This window comes from Anabrus simplex, chromosome 4, assembly GCF_040414725.1.
Source record: "Anabrus simplex isolate iqAnaSimp1 chromosome 4, ASM4041472v1, whole genome shotgun sequence".
Taxonomy (NCBI): Eukaryota; Metazoa; Arthropoda; class Insecta; order Orthoptera; family Tettigoniidae; genus Anabrus; species Anabrus simplex.
Genome location: NC_090268.1, coordinates 386,187,018 through 386,206,455, shown reverse-complemented (window position 1 = coordinate 386,206,455; position 19,438 = coordinate 386,187,018). Strand labels below are relative to the sequence as shown.

At 39.0% G+C, this 19,438-nt stretch overlaps 1 protein-coding gene across 1 annotated transcript in view; it reads left to right on the top strand.

The window, feature by feature from the left end:
• Positions 1-14,899: 14,899 nt before the first annotated feature.
• The window catches only part of Klp10A (kinesin-like protein 10A), a 664,442-nt gene continuing 659,903 nt past the window's right edge, over positions 14,900-19,438 (top strand). Inside the window, exon 1 of the mRNA XM_067145843.2 lies at positions 14,900-15,086. Coding sequence (XP_067001944.2) covers positions 15,026-15,086 — 61 coding nt within the window. The 5' untranslated portion in view covers positions 14,900-15,025. The remainder of the gene's footprint in view (positions 15,087-19,438) is intronic.

The window sequence follows — 19,438 nt, the reverse complement described above, 5'->3', positions numbered from 1 at the left end:
TCACATCACACCTGCGGAGTTCCGCAGGTGTATCAAGGGACTTAGTGAGAATAAGTCTCCCGGGGCTGATAGGGTCACTTTTAAAGAAATCATGTCCCTCCCCTACAGGGCTGTGGTATTTCTAGCTGCCCTCTTTACGGCCTGCCTTTCCCTGGGTTACTACCCAACGGCCTGGAAGACGGCAAAGGTCTGCCTGATTCTTAAGCCGGGGAAATACAGACTATTTCCACAGAATTACCGCCCTATCAGCCTTCTCTCCCACTTGTCAAAAAGTTTCGAGAGACTTATTCTCAAACGCCTCAGTTGTTACCTTGTATCCAGTAGAATATTGAGACAGGAGCAGTTTGGTTTCCGGGCCAAACGCTCAGCTCCATTGGCGGTATTGCGCCTGGTCCAATATGCTACGATATCGTTCGCATTACGGCGTAGCGTGCCAGCGGTCTTTTTCGATGTCGATAAAGCTTTCGATACCGTCTGGCACGATAACCTAATTGTGAAACTGGGGGAATTATACAAAGTACCCCTCTACCTAATCAAAATTATTCAGTGTTATCTTCGGGATCGACAGTTTTTTGTCACCTGCGATGGTGAGAATTCCACCCCTCGGCGCTTATTGGCAGGAGTGCCTCAGGGAGGAGCACTATCGCCCACCTTGTACGCCCTATATGTGAACTATCTCCCCAACGTAGCGGGAGAAGAAATTCAGCAATATGCTGATGACATTGCAGTTTATACCGCTCAGTGAAGATATTGTGATGCCTCAGCAAAAATGCAAGCCTGGATTAATCAATTTCTATCCTGGTGTACCATGAACAAGGTCAAAATTAACCCGGCCAAAACCCAGGCGATCCTCTTTTCGAAGCGGCGACCGAGGTTTTGTAATCTTAAAATCTGGCGCACCGAGCTGCCATGGTTGAGCCGTGTCAAGTACCTTGGTATGATCCTGGACAAGGCACTAACCTGGAGATGGAATGTGGACCAGGCATTACAGCGAGCCAACGCCAGAACAGTAGCATTGCGCCCTCTGCTACTGAATAGGCATCTCGGCGAACGCATCAAGAGGTCCTTGTACATTGCGTGCGTTCGACCAATCTTCCTTTACGGCTGTGAGGCCTGGTGCTACATGGCCAAGACGCACATTCGTCGACTCCAGGTGTTCCAGAAGGTGCTGCGGCGCATGACCGGTTCGCCATGGTGCACCCCTAATTTGAGAATTCGTCAGAATCTACAAATCCCCACTGTCAGGCAACAGATCTTCAAGCAGGTTAGGATGACAAGATCTCGGATCATCCTGACGCAATCGAATGATGAGGGTCTTCTCTTGCTCAAACGGGTCATCAGGACTAAGAAGCCAACAACACGTTACCGCCACCGCGGCCCTTGGCTCCTGCATACCAAATTGTAGTTTCGGCCTTTTCCTAATTTTGACAACATTTCAGGTAATCACTAAAAGGTACAAAATTCTGTTTCTATAAGACTGACCACTTCCTAGTTGAAATCATGTTATGGCCCAGCAATGAGGGGGTTTCAATTCTGACCTACCTTCTCCGGTAGGAACGAGTGATTTTTCCCCCGCCAGTGTAGGTAACTCGCGACTTTTTCTCTCATCAGGTAACCAAGGAAAGAGATGAGTAAGAGGGCATATTTTTTCGCCCTGGGGCTCCCATATACTTGATCTCACTAGAAAAAAACAACTTTCGCAGTCGCCAGCGGGATACAGGAGAGCGTATCGACACGACGCCACAGAAGATGACTACCGCAGCAGTAGTCGAAACGTCTGGGAGAAGCGAGAGGAGTGGACCACGGCATAATAGCCCGGAAGATTTTTATTATATTGACACGGGCCGTGAAAGCCTTCATACTTTAATGAATTTGAAGGACATTTGTATAGAATGCAATCGAGACTTAGCAATTTCGATGGACATTTTTCCAGTGAATTAGAACTTGAGTAATTTCAATTTTACTTCTTATCTCAAGAATGAACTCAATTAATGTACGATAATTTTTGAACTGAGCATTAAATTAATACATCAAGTGTGAACTGTATTTATTTTCATAAGTCAAACTGATTAATTATTCCAAGGAGGATCTTTATCCACTTCGTTATAATTTTGAATTGGGCGTTTGCTTGAAACTTCGAAAATGAACTGTTAATTGTTAGCATAATTCAGACGTCAAGAATAAACTATATTTGCTTTAAAATATCAAATTTGGGTGGTATGCAAGTTCCATTTGACAATGATTTCTTCAGATCACAGGGAATTTATTTATATTTGCCAATATTAATAAAAGTTGGTGTGGCCTAATGTACAGTACGGAAATAGTAACAACAAATTACTTTATTCAATGTAAGGTTGTATTTGCGACACATCTATATACACAACACAAGCATAACTCCAAGAATGTAACAACTGACTGTCTCGTGTCCGTGTACCAAAGCCCGTCAAACGTAAAGTTATTTCACTCGGTTAGATCTCTACAAAAGGACAGAACATGATATACCTCCCACCTTGATCTTTTGTTCTACAATAAAATCAAAACGATCACCCTAAAAATTATCATCAATAGATTACTCCCTAAACCGAACTGGTACATTCACTGAACGCCCACTCCTAGTCTTCAAGACTGAAGGCTCCACAGCTGAAACGTCAGTTCTCAGGTTGTCATCATTATCTCTTTCCAGATGTGGTACATCCCCTGGTGAAGACACCTCCAAGGGAAAAATTCGTTGAATAGGTCTGATGATATCTCTCCCTGCAACTCTAACATTCACTACTCTCACGTGACCATCTTGTCCTGGGATTTACTCTACCACTCTAGCAACAGGCCATTCCAGTCTTCTTTTATAATCAGAACCAACCACAACTATATCACCGATCTTCAAATGTTCCTTGTGTACCTTCCCAGTCTGCTGCTGCACCAAAACACTCAGATACTCCTCCCGAAACCTCCTCAGCTGCTCCCGCAGATGCTGGACGTACTTTGCTCTCTTCCTTATATCTATAGCATCCAGGTGGTCAAGGTCTGCCACCCCAACTGGAAGATTGTCCTGCAGGAACATTGCTGGGGTCAATGGTGCCAAGTTATCTGGTCCTGCGGACAGGTAGGTCAGGGGTCTGGCGTTAGCCACACTCTCCACGTTGCCCAAGACTGTAGGCATGTCTTCATAATTCAAGGAAGCCCTTCGAAGTGTCCTCCTTAATAGTTTCTTTATTATCTTCACCACCCACTCCCACCATCCACCCCACCATGCGGCAGTGGGTGGGATGAATTTTCACTGGATTCTCTGAATGGTTGCAACCTCCTTTAGCTTGCTCCAGTCTAGTGAGGCCATCAAGCTATTTGCTCCGGTGAAATTTGTGCCATTATCGCTATAAATTACACGAGGCATTCCTCTTCTTGCAATAAACCTCCTCAAACCCTGGAGGAATGCACCTATCAAGAGACTCAGAACCAACTCCTAATGTACAGGACGACAGACAGCGTAGGTGAACAGCACGATCCATGCCTTCTCACCACCCTTCAGGTAAAGCGGACCGGCGAGGTCCACTCCAGTTACTTCAAAAACCAAAGCATAATTTACCCTGTGCTTTGGCAGTGGTGGAGGCTCAGCCATTTTCTTGTTTGACTCAAATCTTCTGCAGGTAACACATTTGGATATTACTCCACGAACGGTCTTCCTGCCCCTCAAAATCCAATGTTTTTCTCTTAGCCCTCCCAACGATATCTGAACTCCAGCGTGTGAATGTTTCACGTGGTACTCTTCTATCAGAAGTTTTGTGATTCTGTGTTTGGAAAGTAATATAATAGGTTATCTGAAGTTTTCATCGTCTTCCCTTCGAGTAAATTTTGTTTTCAGCCTTAGAAGGCCATCCCGATCAATGAAAGTGCAAAGTGATTTCAGACTGTCACCTTCTCCCTTTCCTAGTGCTTCTGTCTGGACGAGATTCAGAAGCCTTCGTTCAGCCTCTTCTATTTCATCAACTGTGAGGTCATCGCTTTCACACCTTATCTGGCTCAGCGTTCTGGCAACGAAGCGTAGTATCCAAGCTACAAGTCTGACGATCTGAGTAAATTTGGAAAACCGTCGTTGATTTCATGCTGTCTTGATGCGAAGTAGTAAGCAAGCATGGATACGACTTTTTCCACTCGTGTCGAATTTCATCTTCGTCTGCATTAACACATGATAGGGGCCAGACCTTTTCTTCCAGCTTTAACCAACCTGGCCCCTCCCACCATCGGGAGTCAATCAGAGGTCGTGCAGAAGATCCTCGGGGTGGAAGGTCGGCAGGATTCAGGTCACCGGCTATATGTCTCCAGTCTTCTTGTCTCGTCAGTGCTCTAATCTCTTTCACACGGTTACTGACAAATGGAGCCCATGAATCATTTGTCTTGATCCAGTGCAATGCTGTAGAAGAGTCAGTCCAGAAATACTCTGGGATGTTTTTACCCAACGTCTCCCTCACACAGGCTGCCAAACGGCTCCCTATACAACAAGACAGAATCTCAAACCTGAGCATTGAAAAAGCCTTCAGAGGCGTGACTCTTGACTTTGCCATGACAAGTTGCGAACAGATTTTTCCAGTCCACCTCTCAGGAAAATAACTGCGGCATAGGCACTTTTGCTGGCATTACAGAAGGTGTGGAGGCTCCAAGTTTCTTCAGTTTCACAAGCACTTATGCGCCTTGGTACTCCCAACTCAGAAAGCTGCGGAATTTCTTGCTCCCACCTTTTGAATTTATTTTGCATCTGTTCAGGCAATGGATCATCCCATCCCATCTAAGCTTCTAACTACTCTGTATAAGAAGTTTCGGGATCAAAGTAAACGGACATGAAAATCCAACAGGGTCAAAAATCCTTTGGGCCATAGACAGCATCTTTCTTCTGGTGATGGTCCCAGTTTCAGTTATAATTCGAACATCACAGAACAGCTCATCATTCTCTTTATCCCACAGCAGGCCAAGAATGGGATTAACACTCTGTAGTCCTATTGTCCTTTCCAAGCAGTTACTTTCCCAGCCTCGAAGTTCGAAATTTGCTTCTGCAAGAAGTCTTGTGGATTCATCAATGAACTGGATCAATTCTCCTCAGTGTCAACGTACGTAACACAATTGTCAATATGTTAGCATTTCAGATGTATTCCTTAATTCGGGCGGACTCTTCTCCAGAAGAATGTTAAGCACAGCACTCAACAAAAAAGGGCTACAGTTGAGGCCAAACACTACCCTTCTATGCCTAAAAACCTTAAATTTCCCTTAGGAAAAATCCTCCCACCACAGAAACCTGAGAAAGTCTCTATCAGGTTGAGCAAATGAAATTTGAAGAAAGGCCTTCCTGATGTCAGAAACTACACCTATTATCCCTTGGCGAAATCTTGTCAGAATCAGTGGAATCTGCTCCAGTAAATTGGGACCATTTTCTAGGCACTCGTTCAAAGATGGAAATCCCTTACTCTTTCTGGAGGCATCGAATACCGGCCTGACGGATGTAGTGGAGTTGTCTTTAAACACTCCCCGGTGTGGTTAGTGGCATTTCTTATTCATTTCTTCGAGTGGTACTTCTATCACTTCTTCTTGTTGCCTTTCTTTAAGTACCTCGTCGCAGTCACCATACTTTCCTTCACAGATGAGTTTCACTGAAGTAGACCTGCACCTCTTCTCCGCAATTTCCAGGTTTTCTTGCAGATCCTCGAACCTCTCATTCCAAGATAAGACGACCTTATAGCGTCCCTCACTCTTAATAGATACGGTACTCTTAAAATAGTCAAGTGTGGCACTTCGGGACTTCTTTTCCACAGGATTTTTGATTCCAAGAATGTCTAATTTCCACAGTTCAGTCACACTAGAATTCAATGTCAGCAAGGATGTTAAAAACATGTTAGTGCCACAGGAGGAATGATGACCCACCAAACTTCCCATAACAACCCATCCCAAACGGGTTTCTACAGCTACTGGGCCACAGTTCAAAGTTTATTTCTCCCGGTTAGTAACAGCCCATACACGTCAGCTCCCAGAAGCAGTTCAATTTCAGGTCTATTGGGATCACAATCAGAAATAAAAATGTTTTGTTTAAGTTCCTTCATTAAGGGATCCATCTGAAGCCTAGGAATTTCACCACAAATCACAGGCTGACTGAGCACAAGGATATCACAACAATATTTTCCATTCATACTGCAGATCTTCACCCGGTAGGTCGAATGCAACTGCCTTTCAGTTTCAGCACCTCCAAACAATGCATGAGTTATGGTCTCCGTACATGAGGATTGATTCCAACAGACACAGCAGTTTTATCCAATAAATACGATCGCTGCGATCCACTGTCGATCAAAGCCCTGGCGATGCGTTCTTGTCTTCCGGATAGGATCCTCACCATTAGTGTTTGAAGAAGAACCTCTTGACCATAGCTTTGACTGCTCAACGTAGCACTGTGCTTTTCCGTACTTCGCTCCTCCTTCTTCTGCTCTTCGTTAGACTCCTTCAGTGGCAAGTTTGGAGACATAAGAACACGGTGTTTCTCCCAAATAACTTACACCACACAGTCGCTTTACACGCCTTAACCGTATGACCTTGTTTCAGACACTGGTAGCAGCACCCCGTTTTCATCAATATACTTGTCTTCTCAGACAGAGTCATATTCCGTGCCTTGAAACAATCGTTTGTATTATAGTTTCTCTTAAAGAAGACACAATTGCTTCCATTTGATAAACTTCTTGCTTCTCCACCAAACAGATTACTACCAGTAGGTATAGATTCAGGTTGAGGTGACCTGCTCTTATACTTTCCTAGTTTCTGTGAGGATACGTGGAATCCCCTTGGCCTAGAGAAATTCTGTGTTCTCCCTCCACTTCGTTCTTCAGCAAAAGTGATAGTTGCGACAATTTCTCACAATAAAGATTCTCTGGTGTTTCACTGATAGGCAAAGAAATGGCAGTTCTTAACCACAATCATAGCAGATCTTCTGGGCTTCAACTACGGGGAAAAAAGGCTCCATATTTATCACTGGTCATTCCCAGCTATTCCAGCGACCTAAGATGCGACTCTAATCGAGCATGGAGTTGCAAGAGAGTGAGTTTCTGAGTCGCTGTGAAATTCTAAATAACTAATCCTAACAGTTCACGAACATAAAACTCCACCAATAATTCTTCACTTCCGAACCTTCTCTGTAAACAATGAATTGCTTTCTAATAGTTATCAGCTGTAGGCGGAAAGCTATTTACGACATCTCTCGCCCTACTTCCCCCTGTAGTAGCTTGAATTAGGTACTGGAATTTATCTTCCCTTTCTATGTCCGGGTCATCATGTATCCTACGGAACTGGCTCCAGAAACCTAACCAGTCTCTAACTTCACCATTGAATTTACTCAGTTCTATCTTAGGCAACTTCAGTTTTTTTCTTTCCCGAACCGGAATTGGCATTCAACACATCGACAGCTTCACTTGAGACAGGTGCTACATTAACTGCATAAGAGTTCTCCACCCTGTGACTTGCTTCGTCTAATTTATCACGGTATTCTTGATAATCCGCGTCATCGCTACTGTTGAGAAGCACGTCTAAAACTTTATCATCAGCTTCTTTCAGTTCAACAGCCAGTCTTTCTAACTTAGTTAAATATAATCTTACCTTGTCGAGTTGTGCTTCCGTCATCAATGAGTCAAAAGTCTTCGTAAATGCTGCACGTATGGGTTTTCTCAATTTTACGAGTCTCTCCACCTTGACTTACATCTTCTTCACATCGAATCGAATCTGTCCTGTCGTGGTCGCATTTCTTTTTTTACGGAAACAGTACCAACAAATTAGTTTATTCAATGTAAGGTTGTATTTGCGACACATCTATAGGCTATACACAACATAACCATAACTCCAAAAATGTAACAACTGACTATCTCGTGTCCGTAGACCAAAGCCCGTCAAACACAAAGTTATTTCACTCAGTTAGATCTCTACAAAAGGACAGAACGTGACACTGACACTCACCAGTATAATGAAATTTTCCACTGATTTCCAATTCGTGGTGATACATACCTTCCATGTGATAGGGCTTTTGGACTCATCGTGCGACTTGTTAATAAGCTGAACAGAGTTTATATACCAAAAAAGTATGTTAAAATCATTGCAAACTGTGCCAAGAACCACACATTTTTCAGTTCACTTTATAGGTACACATGATATTTTGGATTTTAACAGTTAGTAGTCAAATCTCTACATGAAGGGAGAACTCTGAATGGAATCTCGAGGAAGAAGTTTTGAACGCCAGTCGAAGTTATCATTCAGTCCTGCCAGTTACTCCGAATTGAAATATGATTCAACAAATCAACATACCGTGACCACTTTCGATTCCATTGGCGAAATTTCGTTCTAATTTATCCAGATAAGATAGAAGATATCAAGACATTTATGAAGTACATCCCACATGAGTGCGTGGAGTATTACGACGATATATTGAAATGCTCAACAGAAGAGAACTAGAGCCGTACATAGGAAGGATACTTGATACTCAGTAGCGTAGCCAGAATCGGTCGATGGGGGGGGGGGGAATTACTTAGAAAATGATGACAGAACACAATGTGTGTGATGCACGCATGCAAGTCTTAGCTTTATAAAGACACTGATACAAGTGAATTGTGTTGATATTCAGACTGCAGTACACTATAAAATCTTGCATTAAAATACAGAACAAGAATAATACGATTAAGGTCAGCAATTTTACAGCGAATTGTATGTTCAGCTTGCAATTTAAAATTCAATTTTCGAGGCTTCTTAGAAAATATATTAACCCTCTACTGCCCAATGTGACTTTGAAGTCACACATCATTCTGTACACATTTTCTACTGTTAGAATGCAATTGAGCCACTACTTCCCAGTGTAACTTTCAAGTTACAGTATGGCTGTGTGATTTTCAACTGTTTATAGTTTAATAGTTATATGCATAAGCCACCAGGAAGCGCCAAATTTATGGTTGGGAGCATTTCCCAGGCACATGGCGGATAGCTAGTTTTACAATTACTGTATGTTTTGTGTTATTACTAACAAATTATATGCATAAAAATATAGAAACCAAAAGTAAGCATCTTGAATATTTTATGAGACTGTTATTTTATAAATTAGTCAATTTTCACATATCAGAACATTACTGCCCAGTGTGACCTGGAGGTCACAAACCTAATTTTTGAAAATCAAAAATGAAAATTCAATAAAAACTGCATTTATGTGTAGTTTACAACATATTTACTTAGTATATGGCAAAGAAAAATTTTTAAAACACAACAAAATAATTTGGGCAGTAGAGGGTTAAACAGATCTGTTGGTCCTACAATTGTGTCTCTGAATTTCCATCTAGTTTATTGTTTATTATCAGTTTCTGTTTATTTTCTTTTTGTAGAATTTCCATGGGGTGGTGGTTCTAGACCCCAGTACCCCCCGACATAGCTACGCCCCTATTGATGCCACTCTATGAAATACCATTATACGCAAAAATGTTTTGTACTCTGCAGAATAACAACCTTACAAATTAAAGTTTTTGACAATTTTAACGTTTGTGATCATTAAAAGTACCAATAAATACACGAATTTTAAACATTTAGTACAAATAAATATTGACGCTTGAGCGTCTTTTCTAATAAGCCCTTATTTTACGGTATGTGGGAGCTAATTCTTACCTTCCCAATGAACCAGACCAAACAAACCTTTTTTAAACAGCTTTCATTTCATTTACACGCAGTGTACAAAAAGTGTTGGTGTGAGATTAAATGGAATGAAAATTCACCGTCTGTTTCCAGTCATTTGACCGGGTCAGGAAATGAATTAATAATGCCGCTATCTAGTAACAAGGATAGGAATTGTGGTGGCTGTCGATGCCTGTCGCACTCCTCTGGGGCAGTGACTGACAGATGAAATGAAATGATATTGTAGAGTTTTGTTGGAATGAAATATGACAGAGAAAAGCGGAGTGTCCGGAAGAAAGCCTGTCCCGCCTCCGATTTTTCCAGCACAAATCTCTCATGGAATAACTGGCATTTTGAACCACGGGACCCAGGGCTACGATATGAGCTACGGAGGCTTTCGTTGGTCACATGTAAATAGTTTAAATGTCAAATATATTTTTATTTTTCTCAAAACTAGTCTCCATGAAAATGGGGCCTTTTAGAAATGACCGATTCAATTGGGGTCTTAGCAGAGACTAACACACCCTCTCTTTTACATCCTTACTACCACTCCTCAATACTCTCATAACCATGTGAAGAGATCTCTGACTTTTATTAACAACCTTGTTAATATGATAACCCCAATCAAATACAGTAGAGACAACACGCGACACTACGGATTTAGCCTTGTTAAAATGGGAGATAATTCGACGGTGGCGCTCCAAGTGACTTGACCTAAAAGGCGCGCTAAATTCAAATATCAATTGAAATGCATACACGAAAATGGATAAATAAATTTCGTCTAGAAAGAAAGTATTATTGAGATATTAACTTCGAAGTTGCTAAAGCAATTCTGGATAAATGAATGAAGAATTATTTTAAAGGTTATTATTTAAAGACTGAAATTAGACATATAAACAAAATGTGAAATGGACTGCTGTGAAAAGGCTTGATCTTTCATTTATGCATTGCTTTTTTTGCTTTAGCATTCCTGCCTGAACTTTTACGGTTAGATTTGTCATATTTCTCACTTAAAAACATTGTATCATCACATTCAGACACTTGTCAATAAATATTTCGGCACATTCCTTACACACATGATGCAATGAATTAGCATATAAAAGTTGGACAATTTTCCTCCTAACATGAAGCCTACTAACAGAAAGAAAATCTATAAAACCCCGGATTTAATCTGAGAAGGGGGATAAAAGAAGGAAAAGTATGAAAATGTTGTCGACAGTGATGCTTTGAGGAATATTTACGTACAATTAGAGTAAAAATGTAATATAACCTTGGCTGAATAGTTGAGAATTTCTAAGGTCGCTGGCCTGGAAATGATCTGAACAGATCTTATAATTCTTATATAAGCGTAACATCCCTTCTTTCTTGTACACCTTATCCAAATCACTTCTGTGACATTTCAAAACCTACAGATCACACCTACAACAACACCTCGGTATTGAAGGTTAACTGCTGCACTGCACAATAAAATATACGTATTAAATCTTAAACCAGTTAATATATGTGTCGAGCAGGTCGGAAGATTATGAAGTACTATAAAAATCTCTTTGTCACTGGAAGAATATATATGCAAATACAATATTACTTACATATTCTTGTCACGAGGGAAGCGTGCATACTTCTCTACTTCATAGTTACTGCAGCCAAACACAGCACATACCTTTCCCCTCATGTTGAGACGAGATATCAAGGAATGACACACGATACTATTTAATTATGTCAACTCACTGAAAACGCATTAATAACACCAAAAGTTTACACACAAATACACGTGCTCTTATGACAGAATCAGTAGTTCTCAGGTCTACCCGCTAGAGGGAGCTCTAATATCTGTCCCTCGATATCTCGCTGAGTGTCGCGTATTGTCTCTACTGTATTTGCCCCAATGCAGGTAATATTCAGGTAATCAAAGATAAATTATTTCATATTTCACACCGAAAATTAACATTACCGTACATTGTTTGAACGTTATACATTAAAAAATGTGTCAGAATGTCACAGAATGTTTAACTAAAATCAAATCAGACGGAAGGAGATGAAATTTTGGTCGATAAATGACTGTCTCCAGTAAGATAATATTGTACTTCTAAATTTAGAAGTATCGAGGGAAAATTATTAGCTGAAGAAAACCTAACTTCCGATCGTGCAATAACAATAGTCTTAGTTTACGATAAAGCGACTAAACTGAAGGAAATGTTAATTAAAGGTTAAGGTATAGTGGAGATATCGTAAAAGTGAAAATTAATGCTGTTCAGAAGAAGATTTTGGAAGAAGAATAGTCCAAGGAGTTTAATTGCAAAACATGTGGCCCGAGACATATGCAAATACAGTAGAAATAATACGCGACACTGAGCGAGATATCGAAGGGACAGCTACTGGAGCTCACTCTAGCGGATAGACCTGAACAGTACTGATTCTCTCATAAGAGCACGTGTATTTTTGTGTGAAGTTTTTGGTGTTATTTATGCGTTTTCAGTGAGTTGACATAATAAATAGTAGTGTGTGCCATTCCTTGATATCTCCTCTCAACATGAGGGGAAAGGTATGTGCTGTGTTTGGCTGCAGTAATTACGAAGTAGAGAAAAATGCGCGGTCGTTCTTCAGGTTCCCTCGTGAAAAGAACATGTAAGTAATATTGTGTTTGAATATATATTCCTCCAGTGACAGATTTTTATAATACTTCATAACCTTCTGACCTGCTCGACCCATATTTTAACTAGCATAAAATGTAATACGCATATTTTATTCTATAGTGCAGCAGTTAACCTTCAATACCGATGTGTTGTTGTAGTTGTGATCTGTGGGTTTTGAAATGTCACAGAAGCGAATTGGATAAGGTGTACAGGAAAGAAGGGACGTTACGCTTATATAAGAATTATAAGATCTGTTCAGATCATTTCCAGGCCAGCGACTTTAGAAATCCTCGACAATACAGCCAAGGCTATGTTACATTTTTACTCTAATTGTACGTAAATATTCCTTAAAGCATCACTATCGACAACATTTTCATACTTTTATTTCTTTATCCCTCTTCTCAGATTAAAACTGGAATTTTATAGATTATCTTTCTGTTAGTAGCCTTCATGTTAGGAGGAAAATGGTCCAGCTATTAAATGTTAATTTGCCGGGCTGAGTGGCTCAGACGGTTACGGCGCTGGCCTTCTGACCCCAACTTGGCAGGTTGGATCCTAGCTCAGTCCGGTGGTATTTGAAGGTGCTCAAATACGTCAGCCTCGCGTCGGTAGATTTATTGGCACGTAAAAGAACTCCTGCGGGACTAAGTTCCGGCACCTCGTCGTCTCCGAAAACCGTGAAAGTGTAGTTAGTGGGACGTGAAACAAAGAACATTATTATTATTAAATGTTAATTAATTGCATCATATGTGTAAGGAATATCTCTCTGTTAGTAAGCCTCATGTTAAGAGGAAAATTGTCCAGCTATTAAATGTTAATTCATTGCATCATATGTGTAAGGAATGTGCCGATATTTTTATTGACAAGTGTCTTAATGTGATGATACAAAGTTTCTGAATGAGAAAAAAGACAAATCCAACCGTAAGAGTTCAGGCAGGAATGCTAAAGCTACAAAAGTAATGCATAAATGAGAATCAAGCCATTTCACACCAGTCCATTTCACTTCTTGTTTATATGTCTAATTTCAGTCTTTGAATAATAACCTTTTAAATAATTCTTCATTCATTTATCCAGAAATGCCTTAGCAACTTCGAAGTTAATATCTCAATAACACTTTCTTTCTAGATGTAATTTATCAATTTCCGTATATACATTTCCATTGATATTTGAATTTAGCACCATTTGTTCAGGTCAATTCACTAGGAGCGCCACCGTCGAATTGTCTCCCATTTTAGCAAGGCGAAATCCGTAAGTGTCGCGTATTATCTCTACTGTATTTGACATATTCCAGCGTATTGCCCAGCGTTCGGAATAATGCAACTATTGTGCCAAACAGGGCCATTTCAGTACTGTCTGAAGAGCAAAAGTAAAAAATAAAAAAATGAAGTCCAGAATTGATTACAGCAATGACGAAACTTTTTTCGCAGCAACAATAAACTCCAATGACACCACGAATTGAAGCTGGCTGTAATCTATCAGCAACGTAGGAAGCAGCACCAGTATGAAGCTGGATAACGGAGCGCAGTGAAATATCATTAGCCAGACGGTGTATTGCCGTATTACAAGAATCTAAAACAAAACGGGTGGTTACGTTTAGCGACAATGGATTGAATCCTTGAGGAAATATCTAAAGTAAAAATGTAGTTACAATTTTAGGCCTGAGCACTTGTACGCGATTTCACTACAAGCTGTGCCACATGGAAACTTCCCACGATCCAGATATAAATTGTGTATGTGGGCTGTGTGGGAAGAAGTGTGAACGATATCATGAGGAAATATTCGCCAAAAGTAGAATTTATTTTGTTAAACTGTGTTCCTATATGCATATGTTGAACACCGAGCGAGTAAGCCGTGCCGTAAGCGTCGCGCTGTTGTGAGCTTGCATTCGGGAGATAATGAGTTCGAACCTCACTGTTGGCAGCATAGTTTTCAGTGGTTTCCCATTTTCGCATCAGCAAATGCTGGGACTGTACCTTAATTACGCTCACGGCCGCTTCCTTCCCACTCCTAGCCCTTTTCTGTCCCATCATCACCATAAGACCTATCTGTGTGAGTGCAACGTAAAGCAAGTGTAAATAATAGTTTAGCAGTATTTTGCACTACTTTTTACAACCAATATGGTGGTGGCGCGTGTCCGCTGACTTCAACCTGAAAAATCATATTGGCGATTATTCAAACTTCATTGCTCGTTTTTCTGCCACAGTGCAATCCATGGAAGATACAAGTTAGTTTCGACTTTAAGGCGACTTTAGAACTATTTTGATGTAAATTTTTCTGTGTTTTAAAGAATAAATTAAAATATATATATTTCAGGACAGTCTGTTAACGTGTACTTTCAGAATTTCTAGGTGTTGGAATTTTCTTTTTCTGTTTTATTAACTCTGAAATCGGATGTTTGGGGGAAAAAAGTTTCCAAAAAACTATTATAGTATTTTTTAGTTACTGTTCTTTGTGTACAATTTATATACTACAATTATTTAAATATATTTTTAATACCCTCAGCTTTTGTAATGATTAAATAAACTTATATTTAAATTAATTTAGTAGTTGTTTTGATGTGGCGCTGCCGGTTATCGTTTGTAGTGTTCTGGACGATTTTGAAAGCTTCATGGTAACTGTCATATTGGTCGACTGCAAACTGTTTAGGCCGGTGTTCCCAAGGAATGGGATTTGCATTCTTTCGATAATAGAGTGAACGTATGGTGCTTTGAATAGTTTTTCAACAAGAAATGGATGAAAATTTGCATAATATTGTTACTGGTGCGAATGTGGATATTAAAAGGACGGATGGTGAGTACTCTCTCTTGCCCATATCTGGATATGCTTGTGAATGCTTTATCCCTATATTTTGCGTGGGGGTATGATCTTTAATAGCCTTTGTTAAGTACTAGATTTAGTTACATATTCACAATAGCACAGTTGTAAATGTGAAATGTGCTGAATGGTGTTTTCTATTCTTTCAGTCGATTTTATTAGAATGGATTTTGTAGAATACACACTATTCTTTTATGTTCAAGACAGGGGTATTCGTAGAGTCTTGGTGCCAAGCAAGGGATGTACGGTACCACAATATTCAATTTATTTTACCACGTAACGTGGAGACTATTGGCTTGAAGTTTTTCCTACTGTTCATTCTTTGAATGTCATTATTTTCTATATAGGAACAGTTAAATTAGTTTTGTGCATACGCGGATGTACAAAGTTTCTTTTGAAACTTTCTGATTTGTTTTTGTATATGTACAAAATAAGATATCTTTTTGCGCCAAGGATGTTAGTGTTGCAGAGTTTTCGGTCCAGATCTTAGCTGTCATCAATAAAATATGCCTGTTGCCTAGTTCTGAAGTTTCTCACTAATGTGTGCTTAAGTTTGTTAGCTTATATCGTTCATTTCATTTGTCAAAAGTTGGTTTCTTTTGTGTCATGAAGTGACAGATCACCCCTCTTGTGATTTTTCTCTGTTTTAAAAATGTCCCCTGCTTCTTTTCTTTCGTGCCAGGACTTCCTGTAGTAAATAATACATGAAGAACATGTTCTATAAAGTGGATTGCTTTATGTGAGATAGTAATTTAAATCTTTAATGGATTGCATGCAGGTCTTAATCCTTACATAGCGTACCAGAAGGAGCTCTTAAAAGCACTGTGATCGTAATGGGTTTGTTCAAAACTGTTAATGTTCAGGGTATTAAATGCAAAGCTGTGTACCGGTACTTTCATCGAGCAATCTTATTGTGTAGGTACACCTGCAATTTACTGAAAGTTAGTGTTCAAGTAACGTGTGGTGTGTGCTCTGTCAAGAATAATGCTTGTGTGAGAATTTGTAAGAAGGAATGTTTTTGTTCAATCATTTGTTTATTTTGTGAAAAATAAACTCTCCAAAGGCCTAGCCTGCATTTAAGAATGCTGAATGCCATCGACTTTCTGCATGGGAGCAAACGACAACTCTTTTGGCTATGAGGACACATTATTTCTAGTAAGGTTATAATAATATGATAAATTTTGCACAATGTGCATTTAGTTCTTACAGAAACTTGTCAAAGAGTTTTGTCTTTTTTTGCACAGTATCAGATGTTATTGGTCACAGTAGGCTCCGCATAATTTACACTTCCAGTTATCGTCCGAGACATGAAATTTATCTGTTGGGCATATTCGATGATGGAAACCGTGTACAGCATATCTTGTCAGTACATGACATAGGTCATATGTGGCTTGTGCCCATTCCCTATATATCAATGCATTCATTGAATAAAACTTTGGCCATATCTCTTGTCTCTTCTTATTGCGTTCTTGTAGTACATCCAAGTAGGCTTTGGTAGCTGGTAGGAGCAGGTCGAAGCAGAGGTCGGGATAATGTGTAGGCCTGCTATGACAGACATAGTGCTCTTTTGAGGAAATTGGCTTTGACTTTTTCTATGTGTTCCAAATTTTTCTTTTTTAGGTGTGTGCAGATGGTTTCCAGTCCATGTGTTATGATGGGAGCAATTTTTAAGCGAAAGAATGTGGTAGCTGTGGGCAGGGATAGTTGTCTTAGGTTCTTTATGCTATTAATTGCCGTCTTTGCTGCGATGGTTTGTTCTTTAATGTGAAGGTCATATATTGTACGCGCACTTTTTAGTGTTAGATTTTTGTACTGGGTTGAGGAGTAAGGAGGGAGCACTGCCTGTTCCGGTAATACTGCCAACTGAAAGGAAATGAAATCTGAATTGAATCGATAATATGATTGATCGATATGAATTTTCTAAACCTTTATTATTGTTAAATAAAATCAGCTTCATGGTCTGTATCGCACTTCAATAGATTCACAATTAAGTATTTATTTTCCACCTAGTCTATACAATGATTGCTTAAGGCAATTTAATGATTAAAAGTGGTACATGTTTCGTATATTAACATTTTCAGCCACATAACACTGTTTAGATGAAAAATATATAAATTGACAAAGTAATGCTTTAGAGGAAGTGTCCTTAAAATTAACATAAGATTGACAACATCTTAATTTTACGGACACTTCCTCTAAAGCATTACTTTGTCAATTTATATATTTTTCATCTAAACAGTGTTATGTGTGTCCTTAAAATTAAAATAAGATTGACAACATCTTAATTTTACGGACACTTCCTCTAAAGCATTACTTTGTCAATTTATATATTTTTCATCTAAACAGTGTTATGTGGCTGAAGATGTTGATAATATACGAAACATGTACCACTTTTAACCATTAAATTGCCTTAAGCAATCACTGTATCGACTAGGTGGAAAATAAAATAAATATTTAATTGTGAACCTTTATTATCTTACACCAACAACTATCACACACAATATATAATACCATATAACATTTCTCAGTGCAAAACTTGTTCCTAGCATGAATTCTGTAGTTTGGCTTTGCTGTGTAAACAACAGTAAGAGTACGTAAATTTTATGCCAGATGTCACACAGCGATCATACGCGATTCTTAGTGTTTCAAAGATTGCCAATATGAATCTCGAAGATAACCGATTCAGCACTAGGGTGTCCATCTATCACTAAAAAGTGCAAGTACAATACATCTCCATTAGTCTGAAGTGCGATTCCTTAGTATTTGAAATACATAAGTTCTTTATCGGAATATTCATATAGGCCTACATGATGACATCATTTGCTGATAGTCTGCCTCCTCTTCTGAATGTCATTTTTACCGTTTTGCTACTATTTATAGTAAGCTCATTCTTTTCTGCCCATATTGTAAATTTGCTGAAGGCTGTTCGAATGTTTTCCAAGTTTTGTGATACAATGATCATGTCGTCTGCGTAAGCGTAGATTTTCACATTTTCTGAGTCTATTTCTCTAGGTACATCTGCAGTGGCTATTATGAAAAGTAGAGGACTCAAGGGATCGCCTTCTCCATTTGATTGACAGGATATTTTGTATCAATCTTGTTACCTGGTTCTTTCCAACGATTCTTTCTAATTTCTCCATTATAAGTTCTCTATTTAACAGTTCGAAGACTTTCGTGAAGTCTATAAATATTGCATGAAGTTTCCCTCTTGGGAGTTCCAACGCTGTTTCTGTCTTTCTGCAAGCAACTTACTGCTTGGATTGTGGATTTCTGTGGGTGTTGTTCAGGGATTGAGTGAGATGTCATTTTGCTGAAAATACAATGCAGACTGTATCGTTTAAAATATGATTGGCCTTTCAGTTTGTCATGTAAAAGTATCTAGAGAAATGAATTTCATTTTATGAGTCCGTTTTGAACTTTGATTAAACCAAATTAAAATAAGTGAGTTATTCCACCTTTTCAATACAAATTATTGTTTATTAAATAAACATTTAATGGGACTAGTTTCGACCTATTTAAGGGTAATAAATCTCATTGTAGACCGAATTGGACATCAGATTATGAACATTAAAATAAGAATAATAGTTAACACCAAGGTCATCTTCAGCCATATCGTGTGTGGAACGGAGTATTTGAAACAGTGGATTTGATGGTCATAAAACAAAAGTTTGACACTGAAAAATTGTTTTGTAGAATATCCTGAAAACACTTTTGTTACAAGAAATTCACTTAGCTGTAGGAATATACGAGAAGTCTTATGATAGGCTATTCTTCATAGTATTTAAGAGCGTAGGTACAAATCAAAATTCAGTCTTGATGTGATTTTTAATGGGCATATATGCATAGTGTTGTTGCGGTTGAGGAGAAGTCTTTTGTATTTGATGATTGATGATTTTAAAGTGTATCTACGCTTCGCAGTTATAAGAATATCAAGACATCTCCTTAACCACAACACTATGCATATATGCCCATTTCCACATCTCAAGACTGTGAATTTTTATTATTATTTATAAACGTAGACGAGAGAGGTGTTGCCACCAACTACTTCTAATTCAAACTCAAGACCTGCTGTTTACTATATTAAAACTTACCAGAGTACATCACAAGTGGAATATATAACACAATATAAAAAATTTCTTCATGACAAAGGTCCATATCAATATGACGCATACCAGCTTCAGAACTTTCTCGAAGATTACCATACACAGCTAAAATCAACATAACATAAAAGCAAAGGAACTACACAGAAGATAGAAGAATGGAACCTATGTAACATGAACTAAACATTTTTAACAAGTGTCTACCTATACTTACCAAATTTTAATGTG